General features: G+C 35.7%; 1 protein-coding gene across 3 annotated transcripts in view; it reads left to right on the top strand.

The window, feature by feature from the left end:
• Positions 1–15,946, top strand: part of LOC149578182 (carotene epsilon-monooxygenase, chloroplastic-like) — an 85,028-nt gene extending 69,082 nt beyond the window's left edge. For 2 of the 3 annotated variants that reach the window (XM_089827772.1, XM_089827760.1), the window contains 4 exons: positions 47–154; positions 14,863–14,945; positions 15,209–15,371; positions 15,466–15,946. In XM_089827772.1, the coding sequence (XP_089683898.1) occupies positions 47–154; positions 14,863–14,945; positions 15,209–15,371; positions 15,466–15,525 (414 nt within the window). In that variant the 3' untranslated portion in view covers positions 15,526–15,946. The remainder of the gene's footprint in view (positions 1–46; positions 155–14,862; positions 14,946–15,208; positions 15,372–15,465) is intronic. The other variant, XM_089827766.1, reaches the window with a different exon arrangement.
• Positions 15,947–19,976: the final 4,030 nt, after the last annotated feature.

Below are 19,976 nucleotides of genomic sequence, written 5' to 3'. Positions count from 1 at the left end.
TAATCCATTGCTTTGCCAAACTACATACCTCAATTTGAAAATGCAGGTTTTAATCAGACGGGCTCAGGAGGCTGATGTTTTACCTGGAGGTTATAAGGTGGACGTTGGTCAGGATATAATGATTTCTGTTTACAACATCCATCATTCACCAATGGTATTGTTCCACACCTCATTTTAAGCAATTTTTGTGTCGCCTTGAAGTGTAGCAGTTGCTCCATTTATTTGAAGCATAATGCATTGCATCTTTGCGTTCATGTTTTCTTCAAAGGTTCTTCTCATTCCTACATCAACTAGTATAGGTATCCACTCATTCCTACAACAAGAAGCAACTAGTATAGGTATCTTAAATACATATATTTAAAAATTATTTACAAAAATAATCCCGCGTTAATATATTGAGTTCCAAGTGATTTTATTTTACATAATAACCATTTAATATTTGTTTTATTTTTGTACATTGTTTGTGAGACAGTTTTATATAGTTAATAGTTAGTTTATTTACTAAAAGCTGAGTTATTCAACTTATTTTATAGTTTTACGTTAAAAAAAACATATGTGAACTGTGTTTTAATTTTTATTTACATGGTCACATGCCACAACATGACACTCGCAACATGTCACAATATGATCTATTATGGTTTGGATGAAATTTCAGTTAAAGTTCTATAGATTTGTGAGAGAATATCTACTTGAGATTCTTCTGCTGTTCTTTATATGAAGAGACATGCTACATGTGAAGAGAAACATGTTTGAAAATATGAAAAGGAATGCAATATGTGAAGAGACATGCTCTGGAAATATTAAAAGATATGCAACATGTGAAGAGATATGCATTTGGAAAATGAAGAGACTTTCTGTTATGATATGAAGAGTCTCTCAATTCAAGATATATGTGATTGCTTTGTGTGGTTAGTGAGATATTTCATTAGAAGCTTTGTACTTGGATCTCTATTATTTAATAAAAGAGATATTTTTTTGGTGTGGCTGAGTTTTCCCCCTCAAGCTGGAGGGTTTTCCTAGGATGAATTGTTGTCTTTCTGTCTTAGTGTTCTTGATTTTGTTTATTGTTGTTTATCTTTATTTCTGGGCAAAACATTGACATGGTGTAAGAGCCAGATTAGATAACAACAAATAAGAAAGTTTCTCTTGTTCATTAGTTCATGTATTTGTTCCATATTGCAATGAGTATTTTGTAGGCAGCTTGTATGTGTCGAAATTGTAGCTTCAATAGAGATCATATTTACCTAAAATGAATGCCAAGAGTCCTCTGAGATTCTTCTACTTTGTTGGACTGTAATAATCAAGCTGGGTTATTATTTGTTGTTCGTGTTTATTAATCCTGTTTGCGAGTTGTTTCTTCAACAGTCGCGATATTCTCTACACCATTATGTTTGAGTCTCTGCATTTATCTCTTGCTGTGTTTGGTTGGAGTTTCAGTTTAGAGTAGTATTTTATTTAAGCTGCAGCTGTTCATTGTCCATCAAAGACCTTTTGCCATTAACCATTATTATGGCCTTGTTGTATTTTGTTGTGCTTGGCCTGTTTGTGTCTTGCTCTCTGTGAGCATTTTGGCTCTGCAATGACATCTCCTAATCTCTCTTTCTTTCATTGTTGATGACAATTAGTGTTGTATCTTTATTTGTTTGGCCTTCTTCAATGAAGTTTCTTTGCTGCTATTGTGAGTGCATATGAAGTGGCATGATCAACTTTTGGCATTCTATGGCTGCTTGTATTATTGTAACAGTGAACATATTGCATGCGATCACTTCTTCCTTTTGCATTGGGGGGTTCTCTTTGTATAAGGTTTGACCAAGAAAATATTTTTTTGGTTTTTTTGGGATGGAGGTGTGTGAATATCGGTTAGCGAGCGGTTAGAGAGCAACCTGTTTGTATGGTGGACAGATTATTGGAGGCACGTGGTTGGTTTAGTTTTTTAATGAGTGGTATTTGCCACAACATTGTGTGTATGCAGAGTTATACTGTGTGTGTAGAGATTTATTGAAATGGAAATTTTTTATTGTCTTCTTCGTCATTACTGTGGGTCATTTTTGTGGCATTCACTTTGGAGCTAGAGGCTCAAGTGACTCAATTGAAGGCTCTGTTTCTCAAGGGTTCAAGTATCGTTTGGAGGGTGTTATTCTTTGACCGCAATAAAGAGATAAGTATTTTATGATTATAGCTTTGAATATTTATCATAAATTTTGTGTAGTTAATTCATGCAATAACATAGAGAATAGTGTATCATGTATACTTCTAGTATTTACTAATCTCTCTAAAATGCTTCCAAGACGGATCGAGAAGCATAAGGATGATGAGAGGTTGCATTCCGAGTGGGTTAAATTATGAGAACTCAAGGCAACCAATTAAAGGGATAATGTACTGGAGATAGAATTGAGACTGAAAACATTTATTACATAAAGGGAAATCTTAATGAGATGAAGAGGAAGGACTTCTTTAGGCTCACTAAGATTCATAGGGAGCTTGTGTGGCAGATGAAGAGTGTTAGGTCCTTTGGAGAGGATCAATAAGCTTGTGTGGCAATGTTACTGCAAAAGATTCTTATTTGGTCAAGCATTGAAGTCTTTTGTAATTTATTTTGATAATTTAGCCATGAGAATGCAGTCCCCTTCTGAGTGGGAGTCCCAACATTTAGTTGTTCTTATTATGTACTATAATTAGTTCTCTATGTGAGAGAAGTTCAAGGTGCAATCCCTAGTTAATGAGTTCATCTATGAGAGGAAGAAGTTTTGTTAAGAATATAACCTAGATAAACCTACAGGTCTGATGATACAGACTGTACCTTCTCTTAATATATATATCCCTAATGATTGGCATTTAATATAAATATATATTGCTCCTAGAGGTGCCGGCGATTTCTAGATGATGCCTTGTTTGGTGCTTGACTAAATTAGTTAGTCATAACTAAACTATATCTATTAGATCGCCAACTTAGGAATAATAACAATTTTGTTAGTGCCAAGGGTTATGTCCCTTGAGGGACATACCCTCTAGAAAGGGTATATATTTAGGTTGTGAATGTAGTTTAGAAGACACACAAAAAAACACAGCAGTCTGCTCTTCTAAGTATTCTACTTCTTGCGATTTTATCTGAGATTCTCCCTCACATTGAAAAGTGCAATATTCAGTATTGATCTACATTATAATACGCAATAACTTCATCCATATTCAGAATACCAGAACAAGGGATCTAACTCAGCATATAAGACTGGTTTTGAAGTCTGATTAAAGGACAAGGATTTAGTAGAAAACTTACATGGTATTAGAGCCAAGTTATCTATCCTAGGGCTCTGCAAAATTCAGTCATCAGACTTTATATATACTTAGTAATTTTCTCCTATCTTCAATGTCATATACAATCAGACCTGAGGGAAAGTTTGATGGAAAAGAACAATTTGAAGCTTGGAAATTCAGAATCTTGATGATTCTTGAAGAGAACAATGTAAAACAATTCGTTGATGGAGCATCCAAACAACCCTCAGTTGAACCTCACAAATCCATATGGAGTAAAGGAAATAGAAAAGCTATTCAAATCATCTTGGATGGAGTTAAAAATGATATTGTACCATGCTTACAAAACATCAAACTACCTTTGATATGATGAATGCATTACGAAATGCATATGAAGTAAACAACGCAACCAGGGTTCTTGCACTAAAAAGGCAACTGAATCACATTTAGAGAAAGAAAGGAGAATCAATAAACTCTTATTTCCTAAGAGTTGCCGGCATTAGAGATGAACTATCAAGCATAGGAACCATCATTAATGACATAGAATTAATGCTTATGGCTATAGATGGATTGCTAGATTCTTGGAAAACATTCGCACAAGGAATAAGTGCCAGAGATTAGCTTTCGGACTTTAACAGACTCAAAAATGATTGTCTTCAAGAGGAATCCAAAAAACTAAAGAAAGGAGGGAAACCAAAAGTAGAAGATGAAGAACTTCACGTTCTTAATACAAACTCCTATAAGGGCAAGAAGAAGCATTTCAAGAAGAAAAAGGGAAATCAAAAGAATGGAAAGCCCAAGAAAGATCTATCTAAAATAAAGTGTTTCAAATGTGAAAAATTTGGACACTATAGATATAATTGTCCTGAAAATTCCAAACAATAGGTAAATTGTACAAATGTCATTAGAGAAGAAGATACTTATGATCCTGAGAACCGTGTTTTGTATTCCTCTCTATCAAATGAAATTTCAAATAAAGCATGGGTAATTGATAGTGGATCTTCTAGACATATAACAAGATACAAAGAAACTCTAGATTCGTTATCAGAAAAAGTTAACAGTGAAGTTACCATTGGTGATAACTCTGCACACTCCGTTGAAGGAATTAGAAATTGTACTTTGAAACTAAAATCAGGAAATACTCTTCTTCTTAAAGGTGTACTCTACGTATCAGGGATTAAAAGAAATCTAATCTCAATTACAACACTTGAAGATGATGGACACAATGTTGCATTCGTGGATGGCAAAGTATTAACTTGGGCTAAGAACTCTTCCATCAAGAAAGCAAAGTTAATTGGTCAAAGAAAGGGATATTTGTATGAATTGAATACAGAATCTAGTCGATCCATTCAAGCCCTAGTTCACAAAGCTGAAGATTCAAACAAAATATGGCACAGAAGATTAGGGCATCTAAATTTTAAAACTTTATCAACTATGGAAAAGATGGTTACTGGATTACCCAAATTAAATAAAGATCACCTTAGTATTTGCAAGGGGTGTGCTCTGGATAAAAGCACCAGAAGTCCCTTTCATGATAGTACTAGGAAAACAAATAATATACTAGAATTAATTCATTCAGATTTATGTGGACCTATGTCCGTTCTTTCTCTTGGAGGATTTTGGTATTATATCTTGTTCATAGATGACTTCTCTAGGAAAACATGGATTTATTTTCTAAAATGCAAGGAATCAGAAGAAATCCTACAAAGATTTAAAGAATTCAAAGCATTAACTGAAAAATTTTTAGGACATAAAATTAAAACCCTTAGAATGGATAACGAAGGAGAATATACCTTAGACTTGTTTAAAAGGTTTTGTAAAGAATCAGGGATTAAGGAGTACACTGTTCCTTATAACCCAAAACAGAACGGGGTAGCAGAAAGAAAGAATAGGACAATTATAGAAGTTGCTAGGGCTATGATTTTTGACCAAAATCTAGAATACTATCTTTGGGCAGAAGCCTCTTGTACTGCTGTATATATTCAAAACAGAAGTCCTCACTCCTATCTTAAAGATAAAACCCCTGAAGAAGTATTTACTAAAATAAATCTCAATATAAGTCATCTTAGAATTTTTGGATGTCTTGTATATATTCATGTTCCAAAAGAAAAGAGAACCAAGTTAGAACCCTCTGGGAGGAAAGATATCTTTGTAGGGTATAGTGAAACTTCTAAAGCATAAAGAATTTTCATACCTGGACAGAAAACTACTGAACTTAGTAGGGATGTAATCTTTGAAGAAGATCTTCCATTCAAAAGAGCCATAAGTTCTGATGAACCTTCTCCTTTATCAAGTTCTGAAAGAAATAGTGAATCTGGATCCCAGAGGGAGAACTTAGAAGAGATCGAAGATGAAATTCAAAATATGAACCTTGAAGAAAATTCAAAGAAAAGACCACTTTGGGCCATAAAAATAGTTGAAGCAGCTCAAGACTTTGCTGCACATTCAAGAATAGTCAAAGAAAGTAAAAGACCTAAAAGATTCTCTGGTTATACAACAAATATGAGTGATTTATCCAAAACAGAGCCAACCAATCCTTCTGATGCTATTAAACATTTAGCCTGGAAAGAAGCTATGACCGAAGAATGCCAATCAATTATGAAAAATGATGTTTGGAAAATTGTTCCAAGACCTAAAGGAAAATCTGTTGTTTCTTCCAAGTGGATATTTAAAATAAAGCATGCTGCTGACGGTAGTATTGAGAAATATAAAGCCAGATTTGTAACCAGAGTATTTTCTCAAAAAGAAGGGATTGATTATGAAGAAACCTTTGCTCCTGTTGCCAGATATACCTCCATAAGAGCAGTCTTAGCAATTGCCGCATCGAAGGTATGGAAGTTACATCAGATGGATGTAAAAACAACATTCTTAAATGGAAAGGTTTCAGAAGAAGTATATTTGGAACAACCTGAGGGATTTGAAACTCATGATCCTAATACTTTTGCTTGCATGCTCAAGAAAGCTCTCTATGGGCTTAAACAGGCTCCCAAGGCCTGGTACGAAAGAGTTAATAAGTATCTTACCAACTTAGGATTCTCCAAGAATGAAGCTGATCCAAATTTATATTATAAAAGAGATAAAGATGATATGGTAATTCTGATACTGTATGTTGATGATCTACTAATAACAGGTGATGATCATCTCATAGATCAGTGCAAGAAAGATCGAACTAGAGAATTTGAGATGAAAGATTTGGGACTCCTTCATTACTTCCTAGGACTGGAAGTACGATAGAATTTTGACATAATCATACTAAATCAAGGGAAGTATACATCAAATATTTTAAAGAAATTTGGAATGTGGAATTGCAAACCTATGTCTTCTCCAATGGAGACTAATCTACATAAACTTATGGAAGCAGCTGCAGAATCACCATCCATAGATTCTACTCTCTACAAAAAGATGATTGGGTCTCTTATGTACTTAGTAAATACAAGACCAGATATTTGCTATGCAGTTAATGCCTTAAGTTAGTTTATGTGTGAATTGAAGGAGATTCACCTAGTCGTAGTTAAACACATTATGAGATACTTACAAGGCACTCTTAATCTCGGACTCAAATATGAGAAAGTTGCTTTAGACTTACATGGATTCACTGATTCAGATTGGGTGGAAGTGTTAAAGACAGGAAATGTACTTCAAGATGCTGTTTCAGTTTGGGATCAGCAATGATATCTTGGATATGTAGAAAGCAGTCTTCAGTAGTACAGAGTTCCATAGAAGTTGAATACATTGCAGTAGCGATGGCCTCCTGAGAAGCAGTATGGCCGAGGAAGTTACTTGTGGGATTATTTGGGCAAACTATGAATCCTACAATTATTCATTGTGATAATTAGAGTTCCATCAAGCTCTCAGTGAATCCAGTTTTCCATGACAAGTCCAAGCATATTGAAATTCCTTACCATTATGTAAGAGATTATTACAATAATAGATAAGACGTCTATTATTAGTTAATGGTTATCTTGTAAATATCTTTAGCTTTAGTTTGCTTTCGTTTTTTGCTTTCTCTGGAATAGAATGTTTCTATTCTTTACGATCGTTTCCTAAGGAAACATCGTCTCTTCCTTTTGTATAAATTGACCTTTCGGTCTCTGTTATTAATAAGCAAGTATTTACCAATTACCTTGTAATATGGTATCAGAGCTAAATACTTAAATTTTTTCGGAAAAATTTATAATTTCTTCTTGAAATTATTTGTTTAAATTTTTCCAAAATTATTTCAGCTAATTTCTCCAAAACCCACCTAGGGTTTTTCTGCTTGGAGAAATTTTCGAATTACGGGTCTGCAAATCGCGTGGAAATCGTGGTCATTTTTTGAAGACTCGCGTTTTTGGGGTGAAAATCTGCATGTTTCTGTATCAAATCTTCATGCTCTTAGCCGTCTCAGTCTGTTATCGTGCTCTAGGAAGCAGATTCGACCATTTTTTCATCAAGAATTCTGAAGTTTTTTCAAGCTTTTTTCAGCTAGGGCCGTTTTTTTCGAAACCCTAATTTTTGGGGTCAAAATTTTTTTTTGTTTGCAGATTCTTGGTGGGTTTTTCGAGAGCTCAACTGGGTTGTCGTCCGTTTTTTCTAGGTGCCTTGATTTTTGTGCCTCGATTTTTGAGCCAGCAGATTCAAAAAACGACAGTAGATTCCTTCTGGGTTTTTCGAGCTCTCTTTTGGGTCATTCTCTGATTCTTCTGGGTCTTTCGTATTTTTGCCTCGAAGAACGTGCCTTCACAGATTTTCACAGTTTTTCATTGAAAAACGTGCCATGGCATCTCTGACAAATATTCTGCTCGAGCATAATTCCAAATTCAATGGTCACAATTATGGAACCTGGAAGCAACGCATCATCGCAATCTTTGAATATCGAAACACCGATCAACTTGTTCTGGGTGTTAAGCAGCGTCCGACTTCTCCGGGTCCTGATCAAGATACATGGGATCTGAACAATCGAGAGGCAGTAATGCTTCTCAAATTCTCCGTAGCTGATGACCAGCTTTCTCAGATTCCATCCGGTAAGACAGCGGCCGAAATCTGGACACATCTAAAAGGTCTTCATGAGACTTCCGACAAGAGCAGAGCCTTCTTTCTGAAAAACACTCTGTTTTCTATTGTCATGGATGAGCGCACCTCGCTCCAGGCACACCTGAATCGGATTCAGGAAATCCGTGATCAGTTACTTGCCATCGGTCGCAAGATGGAGGAAGAGGATATTGTGGTAATCACTCTTCGGAGTTTACCAAATTCCTATGAGCATTTTATCGAGACTCTCAACATCACATCTACTGGTGTTGATCTAAAGTTCACTGATCTCTGCACCCTGCTACTTCAGCAAGATCGGTGGAAACAACAGTTCGGTAGCAGCTCCAGTTCCACCTCCACTGAGCAAGCCTTTGCTGCAAAATCCTTTCAGAAGGATAAGGGCAAGTTTCAGCAACCATCTCAGCAGAAGTCTTCTGCTCCAGCATCCGATGGTACCAAAAAGAAGAACATTCAATGCAACTATTGCCACAAGTATGGTCACATGAAGGTTGCATGTCGGAAACGCTTAGCTGCCCAGTCTAAGCAATCAGGTTCGCAACCCAAAGCGAACAGTGCAGAGCACACTGAGCAGGTGGAATCTGCCTTTTATGCCTTCATGGCTAAAAGACCCGCAGATCATGTACAGTCATCTGCCTGGTACATTGATTCAGGTGCCTCTCGACATTTCACTCACCGCAGAGACTGGTTTACTGACTACCAGCCTTATTCAGATTCTGTTATCTTTGGTGGTGGAGAAGAGTACACGGTTGTTGGTAAAGGCAACATTCAAATTCAGTCTGTTGGGAGGAAGCTCATATTCCTTGATGTGTACTACGTTCCAGGGATGGAACTAAATCTACTCTCGGTCAGTCAGTTGCTGCGACATTCTCCACACTTGGCAGTCACCTTCAGTTCACATAAGTGCACCATCACTGATCGGGCGACTAAGTCTACTGTTGCAGTTGGTCTTGAGGATCATGGTCTTTTCAGACTTACTGATTCTGGTGATTCTCAGGACTTAGCTATGGCTGCTCGGCGATCTTCCATCAGCACACTTTGGCATCAGCGATATGGGCACTTAAATGTGCATTATCTCTCACAACTTGCTCGGGATGAGCTTGTTCTTGGTTTGCCAGAGATTCAAACCCAACACCTTGGAGTTTGTGACGCATGTCAGGCTGGGAAGCAACATCGCACACCTTTCCCCAGTGGCGATTCTTGGTGAGCTTCTCAAGTACTTCAGCTTGTTCATGCTGATATCTGCGGCCCTATGGCCACTCCTTCTATTCTTGGATACAGGTATTTTCTGTTGTTTGTAGATGATTTCAGTAGAAAAATGTGGGTGTATTTCCTTAAAAAGAAATCCGATGCATTTATTGTATTTCAGAAGTTTAAACCCTTAGTTGAAAAAGAGTCTGGGAAATCTATTATTACTCTTAGATCAGACAATGGGGGGGAATTTTGTTCTAATGTTTTCTCCAGCTTCTTGGATACACATGGCATCCAACGCTAGTTCACCACACCCCACACGCCACAACAGAACAGTGTAGTTGAACGTCGGAACAGGACAATCACCGAGATGGCTCGTTCCATGCTCGAACACAGACATGTTCCGAAGCGTTTTTGGGCAGAAGCAGTTAACACTGCAGTTTATCTGTTGAATCGGTCACCCACAGTGGCGGTCAAAGGTAAAACTCCAGAAGAGGCCTGGTCAGGTCGCAAGCCCAGAATCAGTCACCTGAAGGTTTTTGGCTCTCTTGCTTTTGTTTGGATCCCTGATGCTTCACGCACCAAGTTGGATGCCAAGAGTCAGAAACTGATGCTTGCTGGATATAGCAGTCTTCACAAAGCCTACCGCCTTATTGATGTTGAGACATCTCGTCTCATATACAGCCGCGATGTAGTCTTTGATGAGCAGCGAGGACCATTCATGCCTGTTTCTCCTGTTCCTGATCCAGCAGACCAGCCTATGCAGGTTCATGATTTGGGAGTTCGGCTTCCATTAGGTCCACCTGATGGGAGGGCTCCAGTAGCTCCTACAGCTCTAGTCTTGCCAGTGATACCTGTACAGCCACCTCCGGCTTCTCCTGCAGGATCACCTCGTTTTGAAGATGCTTCACCTGAGTTTGATCCAAATTCTTCTGATCAGGATCCTGCTGATCAAGCATCTCCTAGTACTACTGTTGGTCATTCTCCTCTCCGGCCTAAGTGGTGGGCTAAGACACTTGCTGATCTTCATGATGATGAGCTCATTGATGGGAGAACTACTCGAAAAAAGAGCAAAACTATAGATTCTGTCAACTTTGCTCTTATGGCCAACATTCACAGTGTGTTTGAACCTCAAACATATTCCGAGGCTAAAGGAATTCTAGAGTGGGAACAGGCCATGCAATCTGAACACCAGAGCCTGCTGAAGAACAACACTTGGGTCCTTTCTGATCTTCCCCCAGGGAAGAAACCCATTAGCTGCAAATGGGTCTACAAAATCAAATACAAATCAGATGGTACTTTGGATAAGTACAAAGCTCGTTTAGTGGCAAAGGGCTTTTCTCAGCGTCAGGGCATTGATTATGAGGAGACCTTTGCTCCTACTGCAAAGATGAGCACCATCAGATTAGTCCTAGCTATGGCAGCACAGTTTGGCTGGAAGGTCCATCAGATGGACGTAAAGAGTGCTTTCCTGAATGGTGATCTCCATGAAGAGGTCTACATGACGCAGCCTCCTGGTTTCAAGGTTGCTGGTAAAGACCATCAGGTTCTCAGATTGGTAAAAGCTCTCTATGGTTTGAAGCAGGCCCCTCGGGCATGGTACATCAAGATTGATACGTACCTCAGTGATCAAGGCTTCAAGAGGAGTTCTTCAGACTCAAATCTGTACATCAAGACTACTGACAATGACATCATCCTTCTGGTTATCTATGTGGATGATCTGATCATCACTGGCAGTTCGGCATCTTTGATTCAGGGAATCAAACAACACTTATGTCAGTCTTTTGATATGACTGACCTTGGGCTCATGCATTATTGCTTAGGTGTTGAAGTTTGGCAACAGTCTTCTGGTATATTCATCTCTCAGTCCAAATATGCTAGAGCCTTGTTAGACAAATTCCGAATGCAGGATTGCAAACCTGCATCTACACCTATGGAGAAAGGTCTCAAGTTATCAGCCAAGTCTGATTCTCCTTCCGTTGATGATACTACGTATAGGCAACTAGTAGGCAGCCTCATCTACCTATCTGCTACTAGGCCTGATATCAGCTTCGCAGTCAGCTATATTTCACGCTTTATGACAGCTCCTAAGGCTGATCATTGGATGGCAGCAAAGCGTGTGCTTCGTTATGTGAAGGGCACTTCTGATTATGGACTTCTGTATTCTCGGAGTTCTAATCCTAAACTCAGTGGGTTCACAGATTCAGATTGGGCAGGCTCTGTTGATGATAAAAAGTCAACATCTGGATATGTGTTCAGTTTGGGATCCGGTGCAGTCACATGGACCAGCAAGAAGCAGCAGGCAGTTTCTCTCTCTTCTACAGAGGCTGAATATAGAGGGACTGTTAAGGCAGGATGTGAAGCTGTCTGGCTTCGTCGGATGCTTGGGGATATGCAGATGTCACTAGCAGGACCGACTACTCTGTTTGTTGATAACGAAGGCGTTATCAAGTTAGCACGGAATCCAGTCTTCCATGAACGAACCAAGCATGTGGATGTTCATTGTCATTACATACGACAGCTGGTTGAAGACGGGACTATAGATCTGCAGTATGTTCCTACCTCAGATCAGACTGCAGACATTCTCACCAAGCCTCTTGGTCTTGATAAGTTTGTCAAATTTAGAGGACAGCTTGGTGTGTTAGATAGATTAACCATTAAGGGAGGGTATTACAATAATAGATAAGACGTCTATTATTAGTTAATGGTTATCTTGTAAATATCTTTAGCTTTAGTTTGCTTTCGTTTTTTGCTTTCTCTGGAATAGAATGTTTCTATTCTTTATGATCGTTTCCTAAGGAAACATCGTCTCTTCCTTTTGTATAAATTGACCTTTCGGTCTCTGTTATTAATAAGCAAGTATTTACCAATTACCTTGTAATAGAGATATGATAGGTAGGAATTATGTAAAATTGGAATACATTTGCACTGCAGATCAGACAGCAGACATACTCACCAAACCTCTATCTAGAGTAAAGATAGAACATTTCAGCAGGAGACTTGGTATGGTTGAGTTGTAATCCATTTGTACTCTTTTGATTATTAATAAAATAATTTTATTTTTGTCAAGCCATTGACTGTTATGGGCTCCACCATGTGTAATCATTATTTAAAGAGGTGACGATCTCTGAAATAATGAACACTTGTGTAAAAGGCATTATGAGAGATGACGATCTCTTGGATAATGTACTAAACAATAGATTTTACTGTAAGATCCAGATGAGTTTTAGATCATATTGTGATGTTGACATTGCTATGTTCATGGGTCACAAATTGGATAAAGGAAGAATCTTAGTATTCTCCGGGTTTATCTTGTATTCTGTTAGATCTTAAACTTAGGATCTCGTTGTGATATAGAAATACCAGTTTCTATGAGTCACAACATGTGTCTTATCACTAGTAGCAGTGATTTGTCATATCACAGGTTTAGTAATATGACTTTGTATCATGTGTTCTATGATACCACATACTAAGAAGAGACAGACAGATATAGAGTATTAATTCTTGCTTAAACATCTACATTGGTGTTGCTAGATATGATATCTCTTTGTAGGATTATCAAGTTAAGAGGGAGTGTTAAGAATATAACCTAGATAAACCTACAGGTCTGATGGTACAGACCATACCTTCTCTTAATATATATATCCCTAATGATTGGCATTTAATATAAATATATATTGCTCCTAGAGGTGCCGGCAATTTCTAGATGATGCCTTGTTTGGTGCTTGACTAAATTAGTTAGTCATAAGTTATAACTAAACTATATCTGCTAGATCGCCAACTTAGGAATAATAACAATTTTGTTAGTGCCAAGGGTTATGTCCCTTGAGGGACATACCCTCTAGAAAGGATATATATTTAGGTTGTGAATGCAGTTTAGAAGACAAACAAAAAAACACAGCAGTCTGCTCTTCTAAATATTCTACTTCCTCCGATTTTATCTGAGATTCTCCCTCACATTGAAAGGTGCAATATTCAGTATTGATCTACATTATAATAAGCAATAACTTCATCCATATTCAAAATACCAGAACAAGGGATCTAACTCAGCATATAAGACTGGTTTTGAAGTCTGATTAAAAGACAAGGATTTAGCAGAAAACTTACAAGTTCAAGGTGCAATCCCTTGTTAATGAGTTCTTCTCTGAGAGGGAGAAGTTTGAGGTGCAATCCCTTGTTAATAAGTTCTTCTTTGCGAGAGAAGTTTGAGGTGAAATCCCTTGTTAATAAGTTCTTCTTTGCGAGAGAAGTTTGCGGTGAAATCCCTTGTTCCACCCTTTAGGAGTAACTATGGCTGATCCACCCTCTGGGAGTAGATATGTTTGAAGTCATGTTACTCTATGACTTAGTTTTCTTTTATTTCATCCTTTGGGAGTAGCCATGGTGAATGTCATGCTGAGATGAGAATTTTATGTTCAGAAAACCTGTTAAGAAATTTTATTACTGATTTTTTATTGCAGTTTCTTATGTTTCTCATGTTAAAGATGGAAACACATGAATATTCTCTCTCTTCTAAGAGGGATTGTTGAGGTTTTATAGCTGAGAGAATGTCTACCTCAGATGATATGTAGTGATTTCTTGAGATTCATATGTTCTTTATATGAAGAGACATGTTACATGTGAAGAGAAAGATGGTTGGAAATAAGAAAAGAGAACCAACATGCAAAGAGCATGCATTTGGAAATATGAAAAGATATGCAATGCGTGAAGAGATGCATTTGGAATATGAAGAGACTTTTGGTTATGATATGAAGAGTCTCTCAATTCAAGATATGTATGATTGTTTTGTATGATGAGTGTAGCATTCAGTTGGAAGCTTTGTACTCGAACTTCTATTATTTAATAAAATAAATATTTTTTTGATGTTGCTGGGCTTTTCCCCTCAAGTTGGAGGTTTTCCCAGGATAAATTATCATGTCTTTCTGTGTCTCAGTGTTCTTTATTTTGTTTATTGTTCTTTATCTTTATTTCTGAGCAAAACATTAACACTTTACTGTAATGGGTATAGAGCCATTTGAAATTTCCTGCTTAATTAAAAAAAAAAAGAGTCACAATATGACGCTCCATGCATTGGTGCCACTATAGAATGCCTCTGGTGTAATAGCATTGTTCTGACTGTACAATTTCCATAAATTATCTGTAGATCATATGAAATTCGTTGTCGATAGTTAAATGATCTTCAAATTTCACCAATTTCAAGCATCACTATTAATGTGCATAATTTTCCATTAGTGTGATAGCTAGGAAAGTGTGGTAAAAAATGAGAAAAGTCTAATATGCATGAATGACATTTGAGGTCTACACCTGACATGTATATGCCGCACCTCTTCCATTTTTTTTCCAGATATATTCTGGGTGGTAAAAATTAAATACCGTTTGATTTGTATTTAACAGGTGTGGGACTTGGCTGAGGAGTTCATACCTGACAGGTTTGATTTGAATGGTCCAGTGCCAAATGAGTCAAATACTGACTTCAGGTAAACATTCTAGCTGTCAATAGGTGGGTTAGACATCATATTTATGAATGATAACTTCTGCCCGTTTTATATTTTGCAGAAGTATGCATTTCGGAAATATTACTTAAATTTCCAATTTCGTATCAGCTGTTCTTTTTATTTCATTATCCAACATGTCAGAGTTTTCTTTTTTGTTTGTTTGTTTGTAAGGGTCGTATCGACTGTTCTTTTAATGGCATTATACAGTATGTCAGAGTTTAATTTTTACTTGGTTTGTTTGTAAGGTTCATACCCTTCAGTGGTGGACCACGCAAGTGTGTAGGCGATCAGTTTGCATTACTGGAAGCACTGGTTGCATTGGCAATCCTTCTGCGGAACTTCAATTTTGAGCTCGTTCCAAACCAAACCATAGGCATGACCACTGGTGCAACTATTCATACTACCACAGTGCGTCTCTTCCAACCAAATAGAAAATCAAAATTTAAGCGTTCCGGTTTCATGATCATTGCAAGTAGTTATTGACGAATGTGTTCCTTTGCAGGGGCTTTACATGAGAGTGACCAAAAGACAAAATAGAGTTCTCGAGCTCACAGCAATATAATTGAATCTAGATGTGTTTTCTCCCCAAGAGTTTGGAATCTGAGATTATACATCGTACTCTTCAGTTATGGAAAGTGAGAGGAGATTTCATTGATACATGTGACACCAGTGCAATAGTGGATCCATAAACATTCTCATTCTCTATGGGGAATCTCCAACATGTTAGTTTCTTGTAAAGCCAATGCAAGTTCTGATGGGGCGATTACTTCCGAGATTCAGAGAGAAAGTCTTATTGACTTTCCTTACCCAAGATCTGGTTTAAAACTAAGAAGTTAATAATTGTTGTAATCTTTGCGTTCTTCCAATAGATACAATCAACGTTTTACCCAAAGGTTCAATGGGCATGGCATGAGTTTGAGAACTATGAAAGGAAAATGTAATTTGACTCTCTTGATTAATTTGACGATTTTTGGGAAGACAAATATGATATTCTAATGGTACAAGTTCTAAATAACAATTTGGATCCTTCTCAATCTAATATTAACAAACAAAAATATAGCTGCAATTTTTAAAAAATATTAAAAATATTAACAATGTTGAACACACATATACTTAAGTACAATTGTTGTTGTCAACAAAACTAGCACAAACAACAAGTGAAAGATGTGTGTTGATGACATACAAAAAAACATTATCTTATCTAAACATGAACGTATGTGTTGATGACACACAAAAAAACATTATCTTATCTAAACATGAACGTTTAATGTAAAACTCAAAAAAAAATATCACTTTGAGATACATGCACGAATACAAAGACAAGAGTTCCGTCCATTTATGTGGGATGCATCACAATATAACAATAAAATACATGTAACAACATAACACTATAACACTATAACAAAAGATATAGTGCACTATGATTCATTTCTTTCGATCATTGTCATTAAACAAAGACATGAGCACAAGAAATATGCATGTCTGTCCATCTAAGAATTAGAAATATAGAAGTCCATTTGATTAATTATCTTTTCACAAAGATTCACTTAAATGTTATAAAAAATCATTTTAACAGAAACACACATTCATGCCTAATCACAAATTAACGCCATACAATGGTGTGCATGTTAAGAAAAACAAATAAATAATGATGTATTATGCATATTAGTTCCATTAAACCCCCTTTTAGCAATAAGGACAAAGTGTGATTCAATAAGATAACTATATGAGCCCATTTCAGTCAATCTCTAGATGAATTTGTCAATTAATTAATTTTAGAACTAATCAAATTAGATTATACTCCTAAGCATTCTACTTTTTTTTTTGGGTGGAGGTGGCGAACTTGTTGATGATACACAAGAAAGACATTACATTATCTAAACATGAACATCCATTTTAGCACTCAAAAAAGACAATATCAAGGCACGTGATGAGTAAAGACGCAATAAGATAAGATAATAATATTAATAATTCCATCCTCTAATGTAGGATGCATCACAATATAACAATAAAACACATGCAATAACATAACACTATATCAAGAGATATAGTGTAGAATGGTTCATTCCTTTTGATCATTATCATTAAAATAAATTATATTGAAGCACAATAAATATAAGCGTTTTCATTTAGGAATAAGAAACAAAGAAGTCTATTTGGTTAATTAACTTTTCAAAAGGATTCACTAATTAAAAAATAATTAGTTCAACACAAACACATTCAAGCCTAATCACATACTAATGTTATAAGATGGTCTGCATGTTCAAACAAACAAATAATGATGTATTGTGCTTATTAGTTGCATTAAACCCCCTCTTAACAATAATGACAAATTGTGATTCAATAATATAACCACACGAGTCCATCCCATTCAATCTAGATCCATGTATCAATTAATTAACTTTAAAACTAATCAAATTACATCAAACTCCTAACCATTCTTTTAATACATTTTTTGAGTAGGGGGTGGGGGATGTGTTGATGACACATAAGAAAGACATAACATTATTTGAACATGAACATCCAAAATAACACTCAAAAGGATAATATCAAGGTATATGCATGAGTAGAGATGTAATAATTCCATCCACTAATGTGGGATGCATCACAACATAACAATAAAACACATGTTACAACATAACACTATAACAAGAGTTAAAGTGTAGTATGGTTTGTTCCTTTCAATCATTATAATTAAAATTGAATACTTAATATTTTAGATGAAATACCAAATTTCCAACTATCTCGTGAGTGAAGATGCTCATATGCTAAATAATTTGCATTGATTGTGTGATCAAATGTGGTAACCCCAAGGTTCCTTCTTAATTGTGGACTTTCACTCAGTTTTATGATGTGATAAGTTGGTTGTCACAAAAAGACTTACAATATTCATTCAATGATATCTTCCAATTACTTCCCACTATATAATTTGCAAAGAAAACAAAAGCTATCTAATTTTCAAAATGTAGGACATTGTTGATGATGGGGTGAGCCTTTAACCAGTCATTGCTTCATCAAATCAGCTAGGCATATGAGGGTGCTATCTTCTATGGATCTAGGAAAGGTTTTCACTTTGCTAGTTCTCATCCAAATTCACTATGAAGGTGAAATTGAAATGATCATCTCAAATAGAAGTTAAGTATTTGCAATTTAGGCCCGGACTACCCTTACACCTTTACTTACAATCAACAAGTAAAAAAAGGTATGGACAATAGCTTCACCATTATTCACAATTCAACAATATCTTCAATCCATCTATGTAGTGCCCCTAGTTTACTTTTCATGTTATATTGTCAAATTCTTTTAGGCTAGCTTTTAGAGTTATGTGTTATGAGTTAGTGGTACTTCGTTACCTTATTTGATTGATGTTATTTTATACTTAGATTATGTATTTGATGAGCTACTTGATACTTGGTTATTTCATGTGTTCATGTTTATTCTTTCGATGATGATGCTTTGTATGTCATATAGTGATTTCAATTGTTTCATGATGATTTATATATGGTTTTTATGGTTACTCACCCTATACTTGCATGTGTATGGTGTACATGTATGTTTTACATTATGATTGCCGTTTCTAATGTGGTTGAGGGAGGGAGTTGTAGTCACCTACTAGTTGGGATCTATAGGATGTACCGCTCCTTGCCATTGCTTATTTAGTTTAGATATACATGAATATGTACATGTTCGAATTTTATGCAGATTGCAAGTATTGGGCATCAACTTTTTTGAATTGCTAGGATAAGCGTGCCCTATCCCAATATCTCAATGGTAAAGAGGGGAGATAGTTCTCGAGTCCAAATCCTAACCCTGAGCCAATCATCTTAGAATATAGGATAATTATTTGAGTTATGTACCCTTCCGAATTCATCAAGTGATGTGAATTCGAGATTTTGACCCTTGAGTTTGAATTTGTACTTTGTCTTTTAGAATGGGTTTTCTTCTTAAGTTTGTGGATCTGTTGTGATTTTCAGTTATAATTAAATGAAATAAAGATATTAATAAATGATTTAATTTAACAAAAAATTTATAAAGAAAAACTTAAAAAAAAAAAATCAGTAAACGGTCGAAGCCTAGATTAATTATTGTTATTTATTGTAATTAATTATTTTTATGTGTTAAGCGAATTCGAACCCAAGACCTCCCACATGAGAGGTTCACAAGTTACTGTTGTGTTGTAGGCTCTTGCCTATAAAGAAAAACTAATTTTTAATTATATTTAATTAATTGAAAAATTAATTAAATAGATGAAATAAATTTAAAGATTAAATTAAAAGCCCAAATTTAGCGTAATTATATTTATTTAATTTAATAATAATTAATTTAGAAGTTTCATTTAAAAAATGAACTCTACATATTATTATTAGTTAAATTAATAAATATACTTTCTAATTATGTCTTATTATTTTATAAATGCAAGTGAGAATAATATAAATAAACTTTATTATAATTAAAACACAAAAATTATACACAAAGAATTAAGAAATAAAAGAAAAGGCTTTTGCATGTTCATAAAACCGAAAACCCTAAAAGGAGAAAATCCTTTATTAGAAAATTAGAGCTCATTTCTCCACACAAAATTTTGGAGGGAATTTCGGAAAGGGTTTTTAGAGACAAGAATTTTTGCATTCTTCGAGCGTTCGTTAGGTTTAGCATTAGATCAAGGTAGGAATTCTATTGAGATTTTCACATTAAATCTCTTTGAATTACCTTTGTCTTCATGTTTGTTTATGGATCTCATTTCAAGAATTGTGTTTGGATTGGAACCCTTGTTTGAGAAATTATTGTTCTTCATTACTAAATGTCTGTGAAAGAATAATAATTGAAACCCTCATCAAAAGATTCAATTTTAGGAAACAAAATAAGATTAGGGTTTGATGGAAATTTATTTGGGACTAAATTTCAATTGGTAAAAATTCTCTTCGCTCTTTATTTATTTTTAAAAAAAAGTTGTTGGAAATTTTTAATACCAAATTGTACCTGGAAATGTGTGTGTGTGTGTGTATATATAAT

This window comes from Cupressus sempervirens, chromosome 1 (assembly GCF_028749045.1).
Source record: "Cupressus sempervirens isolate cs-2001-9-10 chromosome 1, ASM2874904v1, whole genome shotgun sequence".
NCBI lineage: Eukaryota > Viridiplantae > Streptophyta > Pinopsida > Cupressales > Cupressaceae > Cupressus > Cupressus sempervirens.
Note: the sequence above shows the minus strand (reverse complement) of the source record. Positions and strands in the feature narration are given on the sequence as shown.